The 24,252-nt window shown below is 48.4% G+C and overlaps 1 protein-coding gene across 1 annotated transcript in view; it reads left to right on the top strand.

Moving 5' to 3' along the window:
• The first annotated feature begins 16,570 nt into the window (after positions 1 to 16,570).
• The window catches only part of TSHZ3 (teashirt zinc finger homeobox 3), a 121,142-nt gene continuing 113,460 nt past the window's right edge, over positions 16,571 to 24,252 (top strand). Inside the window, exon 1 of the mRNA XM_056862604.1 lies at positions 16,571 to 16,611. Coding sequence (XP_056718582.1) covers positions 16,572 to 16,611 — 40 coding nt within the window. The 5' untranslated portion in view covers position 16,571. The remainder of the gene's footprint in view (positions 16,612 to 24,252) is intronic.

Here is a 24,252-nt window from a genome sequence, read left to right on the forward strand (position 1 = left end):
TATGTATTGCCAGCGATGTATTAAGAGTTTGAAAACGTTATAAAAAATACTGTTCGCACTTTGTTTGGTCCCTTTAGCTGTGAAGACGTCTTCCAACCATTTATAAGCCATGGTATCCAAAAACCCTTTTAAAGCGATGTTTTTTACAACATTTTCAAACTCTTAATACATCGCTGGGAATACAAAGTGCGGTAACCCCGTACTATAGCCTTAAGGTAACCACAGCTAGGCTGCTGGAGGGGCTGTGGATCTGTGGTAGATCATCATCTTGACATGCAGAAGGTCCAAGTTTCAATCCCCTGTATCTCCGTTTAAACGGATCAAGCAGCAGATGATGTGAAAGACCCCTACCTGAGACCCTGAAGATCCACTTCTAGTCGGAATAGACAACACTGACCTTAATGGACCAATGGTCTGGTTCAGTGTAAGGCAGTTTCATTTGTTCATGTATCCACATGGCCAGGTCAGCAAAGTCAAAGTTGAGGGCCATCTTCTGAACCAAATGGAGGTGGCAGAAGGTCTTTTTATAAAAGCTTTATCAGCTTGCTTCTCTAACAATAAAGCTGTTCTTCAGTGGAGCAGGCTTCCTTGGGAGGTGCGTGAGCTCTCCTTCTTTGGAGGCTTTTCAGCAGAGGCTAGATTGCCATCTGTCAGCAATGCTGATTCTGTGAACTTAGGCAGATCATGAGAGGGAGGACAGGAAGAGTTGTGCCAGTGTTTGGCTCTCGTGGCCTTTTCTTACATGCCCACGGTAATGTTGATCTCCACTTTGGGGTCAGGAAGCAATTTTCCTCCAGGTGAGATTGGCCAGGGGTCCTGGAGAGTTTTTGTTGCCATCTTCTGGGCATAGAGTAGGGGTCACTGGGGGCGTGGAGGGAGGTAGTTGTGAATTTCCTGCATTGTGCAGGGAGTTGGACTAGATGATCCTGGTGGTTCCTTCCAACTCTGATTCTATGATTCTATACATAAAGAAGCCCTGAGTGAGATTGGAACTCTGCAGTTATCAGGATCATTATAGAACAGATGCTTCCCTTCTGAACAAAATGACCTTTTCTTTTGATCAAGTTACAAAACACTAAAGGTTAGAGAATGTTTGAAAGGAAGCTAATGCTTTAAAAATGGAGGGGGAGGGGTTCCATCCTTTCACGTCCTGACTCCACCAAAAACTATGAGTAATTATACAATGGCTTTAAACATATGTTCTCCTTTTTAAAAGTTTATACACATTGGAATGTGTTCTATTTGTAATACCATGAAGAATTTAAAAATTATGATTGATGGCTGCTTTTGAGACGAAACAACGGTTGCAAAGAACAACTATGCAACAAAAGGCACCTGCCCCAAAGCTAGTTAATTGCAAATTTAAGTCACATTTCTTTGTCTCTAGTGTACAGGGACAATGTGAGAATGAGGAGAGCAAATCAATTGTGAGTGTCACATTTTCGTGGTTTCCACATAACGTTTGACCTGGACAGAGCAAACAGTAGTCACAACTAATGGGGGAAAGGAAAGCATCCGTGCTGCTTTTATCACCCTAATGAGCACAAACAAAATATGTAGACATAATGCTTTCTATGACATTCTGGGGGTTGCTGATCTCCTTCAACTGTCCCTGTTACAGTAGGGACAAATGCTGGTTGCACATGTGGTGTAGTGGTTAAGAGCGGCGGTTTGGAGCAGTGGACTCTAATCTGGAGAACAGGGGTTTGATTCCCCACTCCTCCACATGAGCGGCGGATAGGGCTGTTGAATTAAAAAAAATTCGGTATAGTTCGGATTCGGCTGAATTCGGCCCGTTTAGATTCGGGATATGCCGAAGTCCGAACTCCCCCGCTTCGGGTCCGTGCAATTCGGCGGGAATTCAAAGTTCGGGAAAAATATTCGGCCGAATAAAGCCATTAAAAACACAACCGCGCCTTTCCGCGGCTCTGGGGGGGCATTTTTGGGGGTAGAGGTCCCAAACTTTCAGAGGTGCTTCAAAGGACCCTTCTTGCCAGACCCCCCCAAGTTTTGTAAAGATTGGGTCAGGGGGGGCTGAGATATGGGCCCCGAAAGGGGTCCCCCCACCCTTAATGTGCATCTCTGGGCAGAGCTTGACGCCCATGCACAAAGCTCCCAGCCCCGACAAACAGCTGATGAGAGCAAGGGCGGGGCAGGTGCTAAGAACTTTGCAAAGCAACACAACTGCAAAGCAACACCTTTGCAAACATGCAAAGGGCGGGGCAGGTGTGAAGAATTTTGCAAAACAATACAACTGCAAAGCAACACAAGCACGCAATGCAACACCTTTGCAACAGTGCAAAGCAACACCTGACACCTGGGAGTTTGCAAACCATGGAAAGGGACAGAGGCAGCTAGCTATGCATAATGAGCAGGAGGGGGTGGAATTTCTCCTTTTGCATTGGACTTGGGACCAGGCAGATGCCTGGGAGAGAGAGACTGGAGGGGGAACACACACCCCAGGCAGAACCGGCAAAAGCCCCCTTTGGCTTCCCCCCCTACCCACAGAAACTGCTCCCTCCCCACACACACACAGACTCTGCTTTCCCCCACCACACACACACAGAAAAGAAAAATTACAGATTAAAGCCCCCAAAGAGGTCTTACTGTGGCTGTCTTCTGTTCCATCAGGAGGGGCTGGGAGGCTGGGTAATCCAATATGATTCCATTTGTATCCAATATGAGATCCATATTTATGCATCTCTCGAGGGTGATCCATTCATCCCAACAGGGAAAAGGGGAAAGCCCATATCTCGGGGGGCCCTGACCCAATGTTTACAAAACTTGGGTGATCTCTTAAGAAGGCTTGTATGAATATCCCCTGAAAGTCTGGGGTTTGTACCCCCAAAAATGCACCCCCTGCAGCCACGGAAAGGAGTGAATGTGCACAAGCACCCCCCCACACACACACACACAAGGATTTCCCTCTCTCTCTCTCTCCCCGGCCAGGCCTCACATCAGCTGATTCCTCCAGTACTCAATCCTGACTGATTGGCTAGAAGAAGACCCAGCTTGGCCACCGATTGGCCGGGGGAGGAGAATGCTGCTTACTGAAGGTTATGCTGCTTACTGACGGCCCCAAATTGGCCGGATTTATTCGTGAACTCCCGAACTCGCTGAATTCGGCCCCCCCTTTTCCTGCCATTTTTGAGTTCGGTTCGTCCCGAACTAAAAACCACCAAATCAAGGGAAATTCGGCTGATTTTCAGTTCGGGCCGAACCGAATCAACAGCCCTAGAGGTGGATGCTAATCTGGTGAACCGGGTTGGTTTCCCCACTCCTCCACATGATGCAAGCTGGGTGACCTTGGGCTAGTCACAATTCTCTCTGAACTCTCTCAGCCCCACCTACCTCCCAGGGTGTCTGTTGTGGGGAGGGGAAGCGAAGGTGACTGTAAGCCAGTTCGATTCTTCCTTAAGTGGTAGAGAAAGTCGGCATATAAAAACCAACTCTTCTTCTTCTTCTCAGAGGATTATTGGTAGATACAGGATGATCTCTGTTGTTACAACCCCTAAATCTTCTTCTTAAAAGCTTTGCTTCTCTTTTGGACAAATTAAATCCACAATACTTTAGTTTCATGAACTTTTCTGTTTCCTTGCACCAAATTTTGGTTTCATAAAATGCATGCATTTTTTCAGCATCCTTTGGGCATTAGTAAACCAGACTTCTATATTATACTTATGAATTATAAGACCATAAGAAAAGCCCTGCTGGATCAGACCAAGGTCCATCAAGTCCAGCAGTCTGTTCACACAGTGGCCAACCAGGTGCTTCTAGGAAGCCCACAGACAAGACAACTGCAGCATCATCCTGCCTGTGTTCCACAGCACCAAATATATTCAGCATTACCAGACTGTTGCCTTTTCTATGCCCTCCCCAATGAGACTCTCCCAGTGCCTACCTTACTTTCTTTTAGGTGCCAGACTAAAATATTCCTTTTTTAAACATTTTTTTTTTTTGTATTTACATTATTTATAGTCCACCTTTCTCACTTGGTCTCCAGGCTATGGTTGCCAGGTCCCTCTTTGTCATCGGTGGGAGGTTTTTGGGGCAGAGCCTGAGGAGGGCGGGGTTTGGGGAGGGGAGGGACTTCAATGCCATAGAGTCCAATTGCCAAAGCAGCCATTTTGCTCCAGGTGAACTGATCTCTATCGGATGGAGATCAGTTGTAAAAGCAGGATATCTCCAGCTAGTACCTGGAGGTTGGCAACTCTACTCCAGGTGGATTACACAGAGTGAGTCATTATGATCAACAAGATGGGACATTCAATGAACAATGAAATAGTAAGCTACATGGCAGAGCAGAGATTTGAATGCAGGTCTCCAAGATCCTAGTCTGATGCCCAAACCACTACACTCAACCAGCTCTTTCCTGATGGGTCAGGATTCTCTCAACTATTTCAGGATATGTGGCTTCTGCAGGCTAGGATGTTAGGCCTTGGGGTTCAACCACCACTTACACTCATACTCCCTCTTGAGCTTCAAAAGAGTTTCTTCAAACTACAACCATGACAACACATTCATAAATGTGTGCAAATATTAAAGCACAGTGGGAATGGGGGCCTGGAAATTATGCAACAAACTTTCTCAAAACCTCAGTATGGCACTTTGATATACTATACGGTGGAATCCTTATGCCCTTCTAAGCCCATTGATTTCAATGGATTTAGAAGGGTGTGACTCTGTTTAGGATTTTACTTATGATGACATTTTATCTCTGCATCTCGCGGTTACTTGTTGCGGGGGGGGGGGGGCAGCCTGGCTTCTCCCTTTAAGAGAAGATTGATATGAAGACAGCAGAATGGGGAGGGTTTTTTGGGGGGGGGGCTGATCTCAAATGTTGTCACATGCTAGTTGCTGCAAATGAAAATGATGGTAAAGGAATAGCTATAGGAGCTGGTTCAGACATTGGTAACCCTATGGCCCCGTTTGGAAAAGATTCATCTGCTGAATTTCTGCTTGCTGCATGAATCTTAAACCCCACCAAAGGAGGAAAAAAATGGCAATGGAAGCATAAACTGTAGTTTGCTATGGCTGTCCTTCAAGGAACCTTTGTTTTGTTGAAAATCCTTTGATAACTCCTTTGCTGAACTACGATTCCCAAGATTCAGCAGGGTATCTATCTATCCATCCACACCCCATCTTTCTCTCCAATGAGGGCCCATTGCTCTCCTCTCCTCTGTTTTATCCTCACAACAATCCTGTGAGGTAGGTTAGGCAGAGAGTGTGCGATTGGCCCAGGGTAATCCAGCAAGCTTCCATGGCACAGTGGTGATTCGAACTGGAGTCTCCCAGACCCTAGTCCTACACTGGCTCTTGTACAGGTTAGTACTTGGATGGGATACCCTAAAAGACATGATATTCTAGTTTCTGGAGGCCACATAACATCTGGGAAACTGTATTCTTTCCGTCTCTCCTGTCTAATATCCAATTTGCATCAAGACCATTTGATGGACAAAAAAAAGATGAACGTTTTTGCTGAATAAGCTTTCAGATTCATTCAGTCATTCCTGTTAACTGGCAAACTCCCACCCCTTCCCCCTTTAGTATATAGAATTTCTATGAAAGCATGATGTAATTTGCAGTTAATTAACTCATCAAATGATTGTTCTGATTAATCAATTAATGTTTTCAGACCCAACTGAGCAATTTTTAATTCCTTATGAATAAAGTGGACCCTGCAATTCATACGGTAGTGGTGATCTGCTGGAGTGAATGACAGCCCCTATAAGTGATGCTCCGGAATAAGGTACATGGGATTCTCCTTCAATTACAGCTTGAAAGCTCTAATAGTCATTGATTTGATTCATTCATTAAGTACAGATTAAAATGCTCAGTTTACAATTGGGATTCATCCATTGTGGGGAAAAACGTGCAGCACTGTTAAGACAGGAACCACCTAGGAGGAGAGCCACAAAACAAGTGTGCCTCTGAGTTTGTGCATAGTATCTTTCCCACTCTATTGAAGTTAGGCGTAACCTCGTTAGCCTGGGATAGCAGCTGGCTGACCTTGTCAGATCTCAGAAGCTAAGCAGGGTGAGCCGTGGTTAGTACTTGGACAGGAGACCACCAAGAAAGTCTAGGGTTGTTGTAGTCTCTTGCATTGAAAACCTTACCTGATGTCCATAAATTGGCTCCAACTTGTTGGCCAAGCCCCCACCCCCCAACTTCACATTATTATTGAATCTGAAGAGGTGAGCTATGACTCACTAAAGCTCATACCCTAACCCTACCAGATATTTTGCTAGTGTTTAAGATACTACTGGACTCTTGCTTTTTTTTTACTGTTACAGATAGACTGACACGGATACCCATCATAGTTTATTATTGCAATTAGGCTTAAATTATAGTCACTGAAGATAGCATTACATACTGCTTTTGTCTGCGGTGAACAGGTTACGCAGATTAAGGCTCTTGCCCTTCAAAAACCTGCAACGCCTGTTTGACCAGACATAATACAGCAGTGAATCGATAGGGATTAGGGCATACACATTTGATGAAGATGCCTTTGATCTAACATACTTCTTTTTGGGGGTGGGGAACCCTCCACAATTGAGTCAGCCAGCCAGTCCTCACACCCCTGACGCTGGTTTGGAGAGAGGAAGGGTTGGCCTCTTGTTTGGAGAATTCAAAATAGCTGGTGCCATTGTCCCAAACAAGCCCAGTGCCTCTTTTGACGTGGGCCCCATCTGCGTGCGGACTTTTCCAAATTATATGTCTGTGTGATGAAGTGCAAACTGCTCCAGCCTTCGCTTAAGAGTACCTAGATTGGAAGGAGGGCCGCTAGAGAGGCAGATTTTTCTCATCTCTGCAGGGGCATGCTGCGCTTCCCAAAACAGTCCTCTTCTGAGTATGAAAGGAGACCCCTGCCCTTTCTGTTCATGGCCACCTTATCACTATCTTCCACCTGTAACATAAGAGCAGCACTGCAGTATCAAGAAAGCCCCCCCCCCCAACAGTTAGGAGCAAAAACAGGTAATCAACAACTGGGAAACCCTTAAACCTATTGACATTATTGGCTGCTTAAAGGATCCCTTTAAAGGAAATATTGTTGGCAGAACCATGTGAGAGTCTGCCTTGCTTCCAAATCATATCCCCTTATATGAGAGCCAGCGTGGTGTAGTGGTTAAGAGTGGTGGTTTGGAGCAATGGACTCTGATCTGGAGACCCGGGTTTGATTCCCCGCTCCTCCACATGAACGGCGGAGGCTAATCTGGTGAACTGGATTTGTTTCCCCACTCCTACACATGAAGCTGGCTGGGTAACCTTGGGCTAGTCACAGTTCTCTCAGCCCCACCTACCTCACAGGGTGTCTGTTGTGGGGAGGGGGAGGGAAGGGGATTGTAAGACAGTGGTGAAGAACGTTGGCATACAAAAACAAACTCTTCTTCTTCCATCCTTCAAAAGTTTAGCTGCTTTCCTCACAAGCTGATAAATAGGTGTCCTCCAGAACACTTCTGTCCTAAGTCACCTCAGACATGCAAGCCCATAAGAACCATGCAAAGCCGCACCTCACTGGCAGCAAACTGACAAGCACTGGTAGGCAGGATTTGACCTCTGGGTTAAGTCACCCTGCTCTGCTTCTACAGGGCAGCCTTAAACAATCCCGCCCTTCTAAAGATTTATTGGCTTCAATGGATTTAGAAAGGTGTGACTGTGTTTGGGATTATGTTATTCATTTGGTAGCAGCTGCTAGGTGTGCTTACTCAGGAATCGGCCCCATTGAGCTCAGTGCAAGTATGTTTAGGATTGTAAACTGTAAAACGTTTTAAACCTTCACTTAAATATATATATATATATATATACACACACACACACAGTCAGGAGGGCACCTAATGAACACTTTAGAGATGCAAACTCAGGAAAAGACTGCTTTCTACTATGATCCCCTCCCCCCCAAAAAACAACTGGAACTCCAGAGTTTTGATCAGCAAACCGACAGATTTTGGGAGTCCTAAAGTAGAATCCCATAACTGCTGATCAGGCTTCTGCTGCCTGTACTTGTGCCCACTTCTTAAAAACACCCCCCCAATTCCATTTATGCAAAGATTTCAGCTAGCAAAACTTCCTAAGGGTGTGTGAAATTGACTAATCTCTCATGGCTTAATATAAATAGCATTGGCTGTCGCCTCCGGTGGAGTTGCGGGATCTGTATCTCCCCCCCACCACCAAAGCATAACCACCGGGGTTCCACCAGACATAACTTCTTTGCTTCCACCCAATAGCCAGTTGTTGTTGGGGGGGAATTCCCCCCCCCCTTCTCTCTAGATCCCTTCGCAGAAGGACGGAATAGGAGCTGGTGGCAACTTCCGTAGCTTGTCTGTTCGCAGAGCCACCTGGTGAAGAAAGGCAAGCGACCTGGCCCAGAAGCAAAGGGCCCGAGTGGTTTGGCCATTTATGCACGGGAGGGTTTGCCTTGGATTTGCCGCTCTCTCGATGCACGTTTCCCCCATCCGAATTCTCCAAACTCAAAAATAAGCCCCCATGCAGAGTTTTGAGAATTCGGGTGGGGAAAACGTGCACCGAGAGAGCAGCAAATCCAAGGCAAAACCTCCCAGGCATAAACAGAGTGCCAGGTTTCCCTTTGGGAAACGGCCTCCAAAGGGTACCGGGGGCTGCTAAAGAACGCTTCAGGTCGATCTGGAGCTCCTCTGGTTAGCTTGAGTGGAGGGGGGGGGCAAGTTATTGCAAGCGAGCAAAAGGGCCCTGTTAGGACAGATCAGAGAATCGCAGCCGCCTCCGTTTTTCCTTGGCTCGGCCTGAGATGCGGCACCGGTGGGAAGTCCCTCCGCCGGCCAAGCCTGAAAGGTGCGGGTCCTCCCCTGAGGCCGAACCCCTTCCTTCCCAACCGACGGGCCTTGACGGGAGAGGGCGGACTGTGCGGAGAGGAAAGAGCGGAGGAAGGAAAACAGCCGGGAGAAGGTGGGGAAAAGAGAAACTTGCGCGGAAGCTGCCCGTTTCCCCCTGAGAGTTGTTCAGGCGGCTCTGAGATGCTCCTGGTCATCGTTGTGACTCGGGCAAAAGCAGACAAGGCTGGTCAAGGGCTGAAATGGAGAGGGACAAAGGTCAAGGCGAGGTCTTGGTGCAAAAACATGTTTGAAAGTCCGGAATATATCTGGTGGTGCGCAAATCATTTTTTTTTTTTTTTAAAGACAGCTCTGCTACTCGGCAGTACGAGATTTGCTTTTAGACTGTTTTATTTTACTTTGGGGGGTGTTCAGGGATTGCAAGGGCATTTACTCCCGTGTAAGCGCGCCTGGGGTCCTGAACGCAGGGACGGAGCCCGTGAGCACAGCTGATTGGCTTCCGCCGCGGGACGCCCAATTAAAGCGTCGAAGCGACCGGTGTTTAAAATCACCCCGCCGGGCTAAAACCAGGAGGAGGCTTGGACATGCAAATAGGGATGAGGAGGATCGGATCCCAAAGAGGGGAAAAAAGGGATTGGGTGAAGCGTTGGCCCCTTTCCCGGACAAGCGGGGACAGCAGAAGTTAAGGAAGGCGAAAAATCAATTCAATGTTCACATTAAAATAATAATAAGAAAAAAGCAGTTATGCCAAATCGAAGTTTCTCTCTCAGGACTGTGAAAAAAAAGTCCGTTTGAAAAATAAAATAAAATGGGAGTTCAATTGTTTTACAAGGGGGCGTTCAGAAAGTTTGGAAAACTCCCTCCAGGACAATAGCATTTCGCGGGGCCCCACCCTTCTTTCAGCCGCGGAATTTCTGTGTTTTCTTCTGTCCAAAGTGGACCGGTCCTTCGGAGAATTTACAGACCCCAGGTTTGGTTCGTTAAGGGCACAGGGAAAGAAAACTTGAGAACCTTTCAAGCTCACTCACCTAAACAATTTAAGTTCGGGCAAAAAAACAAACAAACACTTCTTGGGGGAGGGGGATTGGCATTCAAGGGGGCTTAGAATTCCCAGGCTATTTTATAAAGAAATTGCTTCCCCCCAGTCCCATAAAAGTTCGGCCACTTTTCCTTAGAGTTCTTCTCTCGGCCCTCCCCCGACTTTTGAAGACTTTCCCAGTAAAGATTTGTAATACTTTTGGCTTTCTTTTCTAAAATTGTAGGCTATCGTGGTAAAGGGTAAAAAAATGGAGCCATGCATCACGTCATATAAAGCCCTAACAATTAAGTTTCTAAAACACACACGCTAATTTACTTTTTTCTCTCTCTCTCCCTTTGCTCTTAATAAAGAAAATGACAGGATTTATTATTATTTTTTAAAATCCCCCCTTAGGGAAAATACAATTAAACTTGCAGGAAAGTCAGGAGGCAAAGAAATGAAACCAGTTGTTGCTTCATTTTAGAACAAAGGCAAATCTTGCCATCTGAGAAAAAGTGTTGTTTAAAACCCTAGACAAGAGCGAGGGAAACTGGCAAAGTAGTACATATGCTATAAATCATTTGGGGGGGGGTGTTTGGTCTCTCTAGGAATTAGTACATCTTTCCAAATAATACAGAAACTAAACTTTCTTTGGAAGATGGCAGTAATTAATGTGCACGCCTAAAAACTCTAAACAGCCTTCTTCCAGAGTAAACCAGGACTTGTTCAGTCGGTTTTGTGGGGGGTTCTTTGGGGAGTGTTTTTGCCCCCACCCCGACACTTCCAGGTCCAAACGATCCTGGCTCTTTCCCAGAATTAGATCCGGTTGACCTTAGTCCTCGATGTCCCAGTTTCTTGCCTTCTAAGAGGCCTAAACATTAATAATAAGCACTCTCCTTATATCAGCTTTTAATGCACCGTTCTGATGGTGTTCTGTTCTCTTTCCCAAAAGACCGGGGTTGGCCGAAGGATTTGTGCTTAGAGACTCAATCGTGGGTGTCTTTAAAAACAAAACAAAAGAGACGTTATTGGGAGTCAGTGGGGAAAAGGCAGAAGGTTGGATTCTCCTGAACAGCAACCAGGTAGTAACGAATCAGTGTCTGTCTATCCATACCCAAATGGTTCCTCAAACTCTTTATTTAGAATAACCGACAGATCCTAACAACACCGGCTTCAGCTGCAAAGGTGTGTGTGTGAAATGTTTATAATTTGTTATTTTCAGAAAGGTAGCCTCCTCCTCTCATTTTAATTTTAAAAGGTATAGCCGTTCCTTTCCTCGCCAAGCTTTTCCTGGGTGTTAATGCCCAGATTTCGATTCCCCCCCCTTTTCTTTCAAAAAACACATTTCTTCAACCAGCGAACTTTTGATGACACAGGAAAAATGGAAGACTGCTTCAAACACGCGGCTAAGAAGACCAGGACCTCCCGCCCCCCTTTAAAACTTTGCAAAAAAAAAAAAAAAACCCCAAACCCAGATCCAAAGTGATATTGGTAAGATGTGTTAAGTCTTAAAGAGGCGATTCTTTTCCGGGGCTGCCTTTCACAGGTTTCTCTGAAAACTGCCCCGTTTCTCTTAAAACTACCAGCTTGAAACCTTTTATTGCGTTTGAAAGAAAGCAAAACCAAACCAAAGCAAACCATTACACTTCAGATTGTCTGCTTTCACCTTTCCCTTATAACCCCCCCAACCCCAAAGTCGTGGCCGGAATCATTCTACGGCTTCTATAAGCTTCACTTCTCATAGCTGGTCCTTACTAAGGGGGAGACGGTGTATTGGAATACATATATATATATATATATATATATATATATATATATATATATATATATATATATATATATATAATATTGCCCGCGCCTGATTCCCCCCCTCTTCCTCTGGAGTGGTCTAAAAATAGGTGAAACCCTTTGTTGAACTGATGGAAGGCAAAGAAACTCGAGGTGGAAAATGTCCCCGCCCCACACCTCTCCCCTTCCAAATTTCGTGCCACTCCACACACACCTTGCTAAATATGCAGGCACCCCTAATTTAAGAACAAAGATCGGCTGGACCCGCTTTTCGATCGCTTCCCTTCTCCTCTGGTGTAAAGTTTCCTGCCGCCTTCGAGCCAGCCTGGGCCACCGCGTCCTGCTAGGCAGGTTTACATACGACAGCATGCAGATTTGCATCTAATAAAAGAAGGGGGGGGGGGAAGAGATGAGCCGATTGCTTGGCATGCCTGTGTTGGGGTGGGGGGAGATTTTGGAAAACGAAGACTTCCTTGAGCCTAAGCTGATGTCAAGCCAGTTCAGAGGGAATGGAAAGATGCCCCCTTGCCCTCCACTAAAAAGTAGCTCACAAGTTTTAACTAAAATGACTTCACGCCTAATGTTCTACGTCTAGCAAAGAAGCAACTGTGAACTGATCTGAAGAAGTGAGCTGTGGCTCACGAAAGCTCATACCCTGCCAGAAAATATTTTTGTTAGTCTTTAAGGTGCTACTGGACTCTTGCTCTTTTCTACTACTGTGAACTGTATGTCTTTAATTCTATAGAACACTGATGGGGAAGGGGGGAAGTTTCCTAAAGACCTATAATACTTCTCCATCACTATCCTGGTTCTTCAAGTCACCCTTTTAAAAAGATGACCCAGCCTCCCCCCCAGACACGTCTCTCCCCCCAAGGGAGTGAAGCATCTCGTGTGAAAGGTCCTCACGCTGAGATCTGGCTTTTTATCCCACCCCCACCACACTTTGGCAATTGTGCATTTCCGGCCTTTTGAAGATTGCAACATTAAAAACAAAACGGGTCCATTTCCCTAATTTCCAAAAGGAGGAAGCGAAAAGTTGGGGGAGGGAAAGAAGTCGGGAGAAAGTGAGCCGGAGCCTTTTCAATGGTTGGTTTCCCTCCCCCCCCTCCCCTCCCCTCCCCTCCCCTCCCCAGGGTCTGCGAACATTTTGCAACCACTTCTGCCGGATCCCGATCTCCTCCTTCCCGGTTAAGCCTCTTCCCGGGGCGAGTGATTTGTGTGGCATCTCAGGGACTCTGGCCCGTCTCTTCTGCTGTCGTCGCAATGTGCTCCCCCCGGGTGACACTGATGGATGCGCCGACGGAAAGATGGACAGATGTTGGGGCGGATCTAACGGCATGCGAAGCCGGAGCAGCTGAGGGAGAGAGCGAGAACTGGTGGGGGGGGGGGGATAGCCCCGGCGCCACGGCCGGGCTCTCCGGCGCGCCTGGCCGGGCGCGAACCAACTCTCCGGCCGCACGCATGCACCAGCAGTCGCGCAGGGGGGGGGTCCCTTTGGGGGGGGTACTTCTAAGCGGATCTGGTCGCTCTTTACGGGACCGGATCCTGCATCAGCACGGAGGGAAATCAGCAACCCCCCCCCCAAATAAATAAACCCCATCAATGAAATGGAAGCGAGAGAATCTGGCAGGCGAAAAACTCTTTGAGGACTCACCCATCTTTGCTGGGAGGCAAGAGGAATAAATTTTGGGGGGTTCCCGTTCCCGGTTGCCAATTGGTCCGAGGGCTGCCAAGACTCGGGGCTTATGCATTTATTTGTGGCTCATCCTAACGGCCGGCTCTCTTTAAAAACAAAACAAAAAGAACAATAACGCGGCAGTAACAGCAATATATAGATACAGATGTATATGTTTTTTTTAAAAAAAACTTTCCTACTGTTTTCGGTAAAGGGAGAAAAAGGCTATTTTTTTCCTCCCTGGAAAAAAAAAAACCCCAAACAACCCGGCATTCTAATAAGAAGACGCAAACATCTGCATTGAGCGAAGGTCCCAACTCTTGCAGAATGGGAGCGAATAGAGCCTCTCTCTTTAAAATAATAATAATTAAAAAAAATGTTACGGTAAAAAAGTGAGATCATTCTTTTTGCCCCCATCCTGAAAAAAAGAAAAGGTTACATTAGGGGGGGAATAGCAAAACAGGAACATTATTTGCTACTGATGTTTGCTGCACTTCTCTGAAGTCAAGCTCCTGGGTCTTAAAGGCGCCGAGCTGTAATTTGCTGGCGCGGTTATTAAATCTCTCCCTTTCGGCTACACAAAGAAAAGGGGGAGGGAGAAAGAGGGGAGGGGAGGGGGAAAAAAGTGCAGTTGGCAGTCAAGAAGGTGCTTCTGATCCATGTTCATAAAGCACTCGAAACACAGTTAAGAGTCCATCCTCTTCCCCCCCCCACCCGCAACCCCAGTCCCCTGCCATACCTTATTGCAAGCCAGGAAGACGCAATCGAACTCGCAGCGCATCGATTTGCCAAACGCTCTCTCTCTCTCCCCCCCCCACTCCAAAAGCCAGGATTCTCCCTCTCTCCCCCCCCCCATCTCTCCCACCAATGAACTTGTACTAGAAAGAGGGGGGGGGGAGTGTCTTCTTAAAAAAAAAAGTACTTGCATGTGTATGGAGGAGAGAGTCTAACTGGCTTCTCTCTGCACCCCCCCCCTTTTCTTTTCTTTTTTGCAAAGGACCGGGACCCGCCGGGCTTGGGGAGCGCGAGATTCCCGGGGTCCCGGCGAAGCCGGGGAGCTGGGCGACGTGTGCGTGTGTGCAGGCGAGATCAATTAAAGAATCAAAGAAGCCCACCGCTCCGTTGGGAAGTGCGGAAGGCGAGAGAGGAAGAGACGTGGGGAAGCGGAGTTCCTCCGCAGCATCCTAGGAGGCGGTGGTGGTGGATGCCTGCCTGCCTGCGACCCCCTGGCAGCCGTCTCAGTCCCAGCCCGGCAGCCTGGTGAGTGGGGGGTCTTGCGTGGCGGCGAGGGGGGCGCGGGGTTAGGATCGTCGCCGCTGGCTGGCCCGCAAGCCCCCAGACTCCCAAACGGCGCAAGTTCGGCGAGCTGGGAGAAGGGGGGGGGGAGGTTGGCCAAGGGACCCCCCCCCCCCAAGTCCGACGGCGGCGAAGTCTTCCGCTCCAAGTCGCAGCCCGAAAGAGGTAGCTCAGGGTTAGGGGTGGGGGGCGGCCGGGGAACGGCCCCTCGGCTCTCCCCGTCCTGCCTACCGTCCGGGCCTGGGTAGCTGCTGGAAGGCTCCAGACGTGGGGGGGGGGGGGAAAGCAGGGTCAGCCCCCCCCCCGGGAGACTTCTCCCGACCAACTCTTGCTCAGGCTTTGCTGGAGGGGGTTATCCCGGCTAACCAGAAAGACGATGGATGGCTTTAGACGGTATTTTTTTGGGGGGGGGCGGCGGCTGTGGAGCCCCTAGTTATGGAGTTTATTGGGGAGGGGGGCTAAGTGTAAACCTAAGGACGTTTTCCTGGGAGGAACCCCTTTGAATAGATCAGAGTAGGGCGCTGAGCGGACCTGCCTCTCTAAGACGCCAGGAGTGGGGTGGGGGGTCGTGGATGGGGAGGGTCGCCTAGAGATTGTTTTGGTCTATATGTGAGGGGGAGGTCGACCCCTGGCTGGCCCCAGAGATGAATTTTGGGGAGGTGGGGGAGATGCATGGGGAGAACTCTCGTGGGAGGGGGGATCTGGAGACTTCACGGGAATCAGGGCTGGAGAGCGGGGGGAGAGAGGCGAATTCTGGCTCGGAGGGAAGATCCCCCGACGCCCCCCCCCCCAGCCGGGGTCGCACGAGGGTTGGGGTGAAGCCGGTGGCAGGAGGCGGGCTGGTGCCTCGGAGCGGGGCGGGCTCCGTCTCTTCTCCCACCCGCCCCTGCCAACGGGCCTCGGATCCGTCCGCTTTCCAGGGTCCCCTCGCGTTGCCCCCCGTCCGGGGGGTGGAGGGTGGGGAGGCGTCCCGGGGAGGCGGTGGCCGCCCGGAGAGGGGAGGGTCCGGCGAAGGCTGCGGGCGAGGCACCAACTTTGCGGGGGGGGGGGTCTTCCCGGGCCGCTTCGGCGGGATCCGGATCGAACCGACGGGGGGGGAGGAGCGGGAGAGGGGCGGCAGCGTCCTCCTGCCCGCTGCCTCCCCCTGGTGGCCTGAGCTCCGGACCCCCTCCTCCGAGCCGGGGGGGGGGTCGTCGGGGATGCCCCAGGCGAGTCGCCCGGCCGTCGGATCGAGCGGGGCGGGGCGGGGGGCCGGCTGGAGGCGGGGTCCTCCCTCCCCCTCCCCTGGCTCCCGACTGGGGGGGGGATCCCCCCTCCGCGGCCGGCTCCTGGGCGGCGTGGGGCGCTCCCTCCCCCCTTCCCCGCGCGTTGCGCCTCCCCTCCCCTCCCCTCCCTCCCCTCCCTCCCTCCCCTCCGCCGAGGCCAGTCGGAGTCACGCCGCGCTCGTCTCTCCTTCTCTCCCCCTCCAAGCGCCGCCTGTGGCCGGAGCCGCTCGTCCGCCGCGCCGCGCCGGGCCGGGAGCCGTCGGAGCTGGGGACCCGCAGCAGCCCGGGGCCGCCGCCGCCGCCGCCTGAAGCCCGCCGCCGGGAGCAGCTGGCCCGGCCGCATGCCGTGAGCCGGAGCCGGGGCCACCGGGGGGCCACGGCCAGGCTCGGCCCCCGCCCGCCCGCGCCTCCCGCGGGGCCAGCGGTCCAAGTCGCCCCCCGGGGCCAGCGAGCCGCCGGCTCGGGGCTGTCCTCGCCGCTGCCGCCCGCCGCCGCCTCCCGCGCCGCCTCCTCGTCCTCCTCCTCCTCCGCCACACCGTGCCTGCCCGGCGGCGGCGGCGGCGGCGGCGGCGGCCGCAACACAAAGCTCGCCCCGCCGGCCCGGCCTGCAGCGGCTCCCCGGGCCGGAGGCAGGAGGGGACCCACGCCGCTGTGCCCAGCGCCGCGCCAGCCGACGGCCGCCCGCCCGCCGCTGCCAGCCCACGCCCAGGACGCCCTTCGCCATGCCCAGGAGGAAGCAGCAAGCGCCCCGGCGCGCAGCAGGTACGAGCCCCGGCCGCCCCTGGGGGGGGGGTGGTGGTGGTGGTGGTCTCTCTTTGGAACCGGGGCTTTTTTTTTTAGGGGGGGGGGAGGAATCTCTCCTTGGAACTAGGCTTGGGGGGGGAATCTCTCTTTGGAACCGGGCTGGTGGGGAATCTCTCTTTGGAACCGGGCTTGGGGGGAGATCTCTCTTTGGAACTGGGCTTGGGAGGATCTCTCTTTGGAGCCAGGCTTTGGGGGGGGGGAGATCTCTCTTTGGAACCGGACTTTTTTTTTGGGGGGGGGATCTCTCTTTGGAACCGGGCTGGTGGGGGAGATCTCTCTTTGGAACTGGGCTTTGGGGGGCATCTCTCTTTGGAACCGGGCTTTGGGGGGCATCTCTCTTTGGAGCCGGGCTTGGGGGGGGGAATCTCTCTTTGGAACCGGACTTTTTTTTGTGGGGGGGATCTCTCTTTGGAACCGGGCTGATGGGGGGGGGATCTCTCCTTGGAACTAGTCTTGGGGGGGATCTCTCTTTGGAACCGGGCTGGTGGGGGAGATCTGTCTTTGGAACTGGCCTTGGGGGGGGATCTCTCTTTGGAACCTGGCTTTTTTGGGGGTGGTCTCTCTTTGGAACCGGGCTTTGGCGCAAGAAACTCCTCTCTGAGACAAACCCCTTCTCCCCATCCTCTCCTGCTTTGCAAAGGGGTTAGGAAGAAGGGTGGGGTTTGGAGAACCCTGTGGGGGGGGGAGAGGAGGGTCGATCTGACTTACTTTTTGGGGAGAGGGACAGAGGATCGCCTCCGGATGGTTCCCTTCCTTCAGTTGCCTTAGGGCACTCTCGGTCGACTGGGCCAGTTATACAAAGGTGGTGGCTTGGCAGAAGTCGGATCTTCATGTGTCCCGTCCCCGTCCCCCCCCAACTTCCCATCCTCTGAGTTTTTCCGTACAGGGTCCACTCAACAACTGTGGTTGGGTTTAAATTCTTATGCCCTTGGAGGGGCAGAAAGTCACTCTGTGTTTTCTGGTGCTCCAGAGGAGATGCCTTGGTCCAACTTTCTCTTTCTCTGCCCCCCCCCCAAGTGGCCACCCCAAAGGGAGAAATCCCCACCGCTTCTTTGAGCGCCTTGAATCTGATCGATTTCCTCATCTGCCACTGCCCAGTGGCTGTTGATTGGGCAACACTTTTTGAGACACTTCTAGAGTTTCTTTTTAAAAATACTTTTTATGGGGGGGGGGTGCGTTGGTTGCAGGAGCCATTTTATTCATTTCAGAAATGTTCCCTCCGGTCGCCTTCTGAGAAGAGAGTTTTTTGGGGGGAGAAAAGGTCTTCTTTCCCTCCCCCTCCCGTTCCTCCCTCTTAAAACAAATAACATTTTTTTCTTTTAAATTTTGCAGTAATCTGTAGCCAAGGGTGGGTGAGGATATGGTCTGGAACAGAGTTTCCTTGGCTGGTTGCCACCCTTGATTTGATGGCTGATTGATTGCCTGTCACCCAGTTGCCTTTGATCTATTCATTCCCAATAAACCTCAATAAATCACTTGCCATGGTAACGCCAGACTCCCCATGACGTCACGCACGTGGCTTGTCAAACTCTGCCAGGGTGTAACTTTTCAAGCTTTCTGGTCTGCTTTCGGTGGGGTGGTAAAATCCCCACCTGGGCAGACATTACAAGGGAGACAGGGGAAGTACAGAGAGAGGAGATAGATCCCACTTCACTGGGGAATGGGGTAAAAATCCTACCTGTGCAAGATGAAATACCCATCCATATCTTTGGGGGCCAGCCCATAGGCAGGAGTTGTTTTGTTCTTCCCTAATAAGCTGTGCTTAATCTTGCGGATGCTGCTGCAGTATAAAGGAAGATGTGCGGTTTATTAATATCTTTTTTAAAAAATGGCCTGGTCTACAGGAGCCATGTCTTGTGTGTCACAAGTTTGATTTTTTTTTTGCAGAAACCAATGCCTGTTTTATTCCAATGCTTGCGATTTAATTTCCCCCCAAGCACACTGTGGCTTAATTGCATTCCTTTTTAAAAATATGGCAGGAGAATGTTTTGTTTCCTAGCCTGAGTTTTTACATCATCTCCTGCAATTGGAAACTTTAAAAGTTCAGAAAGTTTCTGAGTATAACACATTCACCTAGTCTGGTATCTCTTTTAAATTATTTGGGAGGCGTGAAAAAAACACACCCAGATCCCATGATTTTAAAACTTTTCATGGTCTGAAAGTGGTTGGATCACAACTACTTTAAAAAAAATTCAAGGGAAAGCAAACATCCTAAAAAAGTTGTGGCCTGTTCTTCAGGGCTGAACAAAGTTTTGAACTGGATACACTCGTAGTTGGGGGGGGGGGTAATATCTCCAGTCCATATGAAATTGGTCTGGGCCTATGTGTGTTTTTTTTTTGCGGAGTCCTTAGATTGTAAGAGTGGCTCTTATCTTATCTGTGATATGCACAAACAGTTTTTACAAGGTGTGTTAGAGTCAGCAGAAGAAAAATAAATAAATCTCTGCTAGCTTTCAGGGTGGCTGCAATAAGCATCCTTTGCATATACCACCAGGTCCCTTTTTCCCACCCAAATTAGGACTGCAGAGACAGTTGTGTTTTTAAAGGTGTTGTGGGGTGGGGGGAGAAAGAATTCAACAATGTAGCAGGACAGCTAAGAAATATTCATTAACAAAACAAAACAAAAAAAAAGAAGAAGAAGGGGAAAAATCCCCACGACTGCAGAACTAATAGGGGATGGAAGAATGGGTTTGCTCTATCAAAATGACCCGTCAAAACGACTTTGTTTCATATTTGATTTAATTGTCTCTCTCCTGACAGGCACATTTATCAATAGCTTAATGGTCAATCAGAACTTGGCAGAGTGAGTGCTTTCATTCTTTCTCATACACTCGCCTTTGCCTTTACTTTATCAAAATGCCTTTGGCTAATGGATATAGGAGGTGGGGCATGCGATGAATGGAGCCCTGCTTATTTTAGACAAATGGAGGGAAAAAATGAGGTTGATAAGTGCCCGAGAACAAATAAGTGATTTCTTTTTAAAAAAATTAATTCCGAGGCAACCCAAACTTTATTTTCCACCTCCCCTTTTTAGGTTCCCAGCTGCAAGTTAGAAGGTTCCTTACTGCTTTCGGGCCATATTGATGACAGATAGGTTCGTACCGATAGACATGCATTTTTGTTCTATGTGTGTTTGAGGGAAGGAGAACCACACAGAGATGCCTCGCTCCGGAAACCCAGTCTCTGGCAACCTTGAGAATAATCCAGGAAAGGAAAAAAAAAGGGGGGGAAATCCCCCCTCCAAACTGAAAGGTCCGCTCAGCCATAAAAAAAGAAAAGTTGTTTTGCCAGCTTCATTAGTGTTCACCTAATTAGCTGTAAACCTGATGGATTCCTGACAGCTTTAATGATTGGAGATGACAAGCTCCACGCACTGTCATCCAGCGGAATTAGGTTTGGAGCTACTTTGATATAATCAAGTTGATATTACACAGTCCTGGTTGCCTTTAGTTGTGCATTAACTCAATTTTCTGCTGCAGGTGACAAATGGGCTTTGGTACCTGGATAATCATGTCATAGGAATTAGGGCCCTTGTAATGGTCTGGAGCAGAATATCAACAACAAAGAACTCTCAGCAGCAGCAGAGAGACACACACACACACACAGAGAGAGAGAGAGAAAGAGCTTGCAGCAGACATTATAGACAGGTGCGCAAATTCTCCGTGTCTCACCCAAGTGTTACCACCACCAGGGACAAAGTGAAACCTGTCTTGGAGAATCAAGAATCTGTTTTTTTTTTTTAAAAATGATCGTGTCTGTTTGTTGACGCGAGGACTTTGGGTTGTTGTGGACAGAGTTAAGGGTAAGGAAGAGCTCCGGAGAATCTCCAAAGGAACCGACCGAAAGGCTTATCTTGTTAGCAGGTTGTTTTTAAAAGTTAGAAGGTGAGCAGTGAGGGGGGGTGTCTTTCTTTCTGTTAAGGAGAAGAGTCTGCACAAATAAAGGCTGTTCTTGAGGTTGCAAACAATAACACTCTCGCTTAAAGTTTCAGCTTCCATGTTTTTTTGCTTTAAAAAAGTCTCTTTAAAGGATTCGGGAAACATGACTGCAGTTCCCTGGAGTTCCCTGTGATCTAAGCCATACAGAAAAGGTGGGCCATTGCAAAGGCCATCTGCAATCCTTAGGATAGTCCCAGTGACTTTATGGGAGGTTGCTGGAATTAAAGATTGTAGGTTTTGAGGCCTACCCCAACAGCAGTCGGTGTGAAGCTGTCCAAATATCCAGAACCAGGAATATCCCTAGGATTCTGGCTACCGACTTGGATGGCACGTGGACTGCACTCTTAAAAGGGCTGTTCGAAGCTGGGTTACACCCTTCTAAGCCTGTTGTGAAGTCAGTTGGCGGAGAAGGGTGTAATCTTCTATTTTGGATCGCGCTGTGAATTGCATCTACCTTTCTGATGAAAGTGTTCATAGAGGTTTTGGTACCTCTGGAAAGAGGTCTTTCAAGTCAAGGAAAGGGACACGTCAGCAGGGGGGGAAGTCTTAATTGAAATGGATGGATTTTTTCTCTCCTCCCTTGCAAGGAAATGGAGTTTTTTTTTTAGTTGTCCCTGACCACACTGGGATTTGCAAGCTTCTATGTGTGTGAGGGGTGGGGGTGGATATTTGCAATACAAAGAGCTGGTTGAATTATGGTCCTTGGGGTTTCCAGGTGCAATCTAAAATTTGACACTGTAAGGTCAGGAAGCTGAATGTATCCCCTCAAGGAAGAGCCTGGAAGGTCCCTGAACTGATGGGCTACAAGTAGTTTTGTATCCAAAACCGCAGGCAGCCAAAGGAATGACTCGACTGGCCAGATCAGCTTCTGCTCCCTTCTTTTTGCCTCTAAACCTGCCACATATTACTCTGTTGGGCAGAGATTCTTCCCAGCAGCAGGCTGACAAAATGATTGGTTACAGTTGGTCCTTTCCTTTTTTCCCCCTTTCCCCCTCCAAAGTCTGAGGAACAATGAAAAAAGGGAGGGGGGAGAAGAGTGGATCATACATTTAAAAAATAAAAAAGGACAATCCTGATTCCATTGAATGGCTTGTTGGGAAAGAGAATTTTCTCGAATCAGCTGCCATGGTTCCCATTAGCTTGACAGCTGTCAATTAGCCCTTCAGAGCTCTCCTGGGCCACAGTTTATTGCGTGCGGTTTGATGTTGTCATTTTATTCTCCGTTTTGCCTTGAGCGCTATCATGAGCCGGAGTAAGATAGTCAATAACTGATGTATCAGCAGTTATTTCTTAAATTGGCTCACAAGTCTGCATTTCCCCCCTTCTCTTCCCCCCTCCTCTCTTTTTTAAGCTAAAGATTGTTTTGTAAAGTGATTAGAATGAATTGTGACTGCTGCAGGGTTATGGGAAATGCAGGCTAGCTGGGGGTGAGTTGGAAGGATGCTTTTGATTCCTTTTGTGTGTGTGTGTGTGTGTGTGTCAAGGCTGTTCTCAGGATCCGTGTGAACGAAAACGTATTATAGAGAGAGAGAGACGGATCATCTTCAGGGTGCAATGCTTAGTAAACGAAAGGGATGCACACCGCACGCTTTAGGTATATGTAATGGGGAGCCAAAGAGCAAAGGGGGGGGGGGGGAAGAAAAGCATTTGCTGTTTCCCAAAAGAAAAAGATCCTGTCCAGTAGCTTTTAATATAACCCTTGCAGCCTTCAACACGGAGCTGTTCAGTTGGTCCATATTTCAATGCTACGTCCTCCCCAGTTCGAAGGTAATCCAGTGACAGGGATTCATTGAGGATTTGAGTCCTTTTCCCAGTCTTTGAGCAACTCTCTTTCAAAACAGTATCGCCACTTGCACATCAGTAGGCTTCTGTGGGTTAGCACCAGTGGGCTGAAATGCACCAGAGCGATCTCACACTATTTGCAAAAATCAGAGAGCATCATGCAAAAATCAGAGAGTGTCTTGCTTTCAGCTACCTACTTCAATCCTGTTTTTTTCCTCTATTCAATTGCATCTCCCCAAATTGTGGTTTATCTGCTAAGATTTTTTTCTTAATCCTGAAAGGTGCATACAATATATTGTATTTAATAACTATGATATGGACTGGTACATCCAGGCAGATAATATGCAGTTGTAATTAGAGTGAATAGACAGGCATTCATTTTTAAATTCTTTGACACATGCATAAAATAGTCATATAATAAGATAAGATGACAATTTTATGTTAGGTTGATAAAGTGTCCCGATACATGCATTTAAATGTCTGTAAGCCTTTTTTTTATCCAGACAGATTAATTCTAGTTTCCAGCATTTGCAGAGTCATTAAATTAATTTTCAAAATCCCACTAAACAGTGGATGTGTTGCTCTTGTGTGCATGTGAGCCTAACCCCGGCATGAGGACTGGAAGCATGTGATAGTTTTGTCCTTTTAGGATCGACATTTCTGAAATGGAAAACAAAACTCTTTTAAAAGAGAGAGAGAGAAAGAAAGTAAAGGAATTGAGCGATATTCCATAGTAACAGATTACCTTTTGGTTATACACGTACAGGAATATATTGTTGCTGAAGATGTTAATACCATTTATCTTAAAGACAAACACAAGCTAATGCTTAGCTGTCCCAAATTTTGCCAATGAAAGATGTGTTAAGTTGGAGGCAGGTAGAGAAACCTATCTGCTTCAAACAGTAGTATGTACTTAAAAAAAAAGTAATCAACGCCACATCAAGACCTCCCCAGCACGTATACCATCTCGTGAGGGTTTTTTTTTTCTTTTGCAAAGGGGTGGTTTTACGCAAATAATGAAGTTTTGGAATAATTGGAAGTTATTCATTCAGACCATTGGGCTACATGCTAATTGATTATAGCTTTGTTTTCTTCCACACAGTGTTTAGAATGGAGGTAAGGTCCCTCCTTTGGAAAGGTTCCACCCAGTCCAGATGTAGAACTTCTCTTAGCCCCTACTCCGGCCTTACCCACGGCTTTGTGATGTATCAGCAAATAGAAAACAACCCAAATAGAAAACAACCCAAATTATAGAAGAGCATTAAGACTTTTAAAAAAATTACATAGTTTCTGCAAGGTGTCTTAGCAGATTTGGTGGGCTGCTGCTTCTCCCTGCCAGCCTTCAAATAAATTATTTTGAGCAAGTCCATCAAACAAATTGAAAGGTCAAAAGTGCAGATGCATAAACCTTCAGTGTAGGGATGGGGGCCTAACATACAAGCCACTGGACCCAACTCTTTCCCAACGTAACACGTTGACGGGGGGAGTCGAATAACGATTTTGCTCAATCTTCTGTGGTGACTGGGGTTCATTTCTTTTTTTTTTTTGGCGACGTTCATTTCCATCATTAAATTAAGCTCTCTGTCTCGGGGTCTTATGTGTTCTTTGTGGAATGCAGGTTGCATAAAACAGGCCATTTTTAATGAACAATTTAATGTAAATGGGTTCTGAATTTAAATTAATATTAATGAAGCTTTGAGCGAATTTATTTTGCATACACAAAGAGTTGTAACTCTTTCACCCATACACTCTTGGCTGTATGTACTAAAGTGTTTGGTAGGAAGGATGGTTAGCTTTTAATTTTGTGTGTGTGTGTGATTGTGAATCTTCGCTAGATTTTGCTGCTTCTGTCTTGTAAGCAGAGAACCCCTTTGATTTA

This window comes from Euleptes europaea, chromosome 17 (assembly GCF_029931775.1).
Source record: "Euleptes europaea isolate rEulEur1 chromosome 17, rEulEur1.hap1, whole genome shotgun sequence".
Taxonomy (NCBI): Eukaryota; Metazoa; Chordata; class Lepidosauria; order Squamata; family Sphaerodactylidae; genus Euleptes; species Euleptes europaea.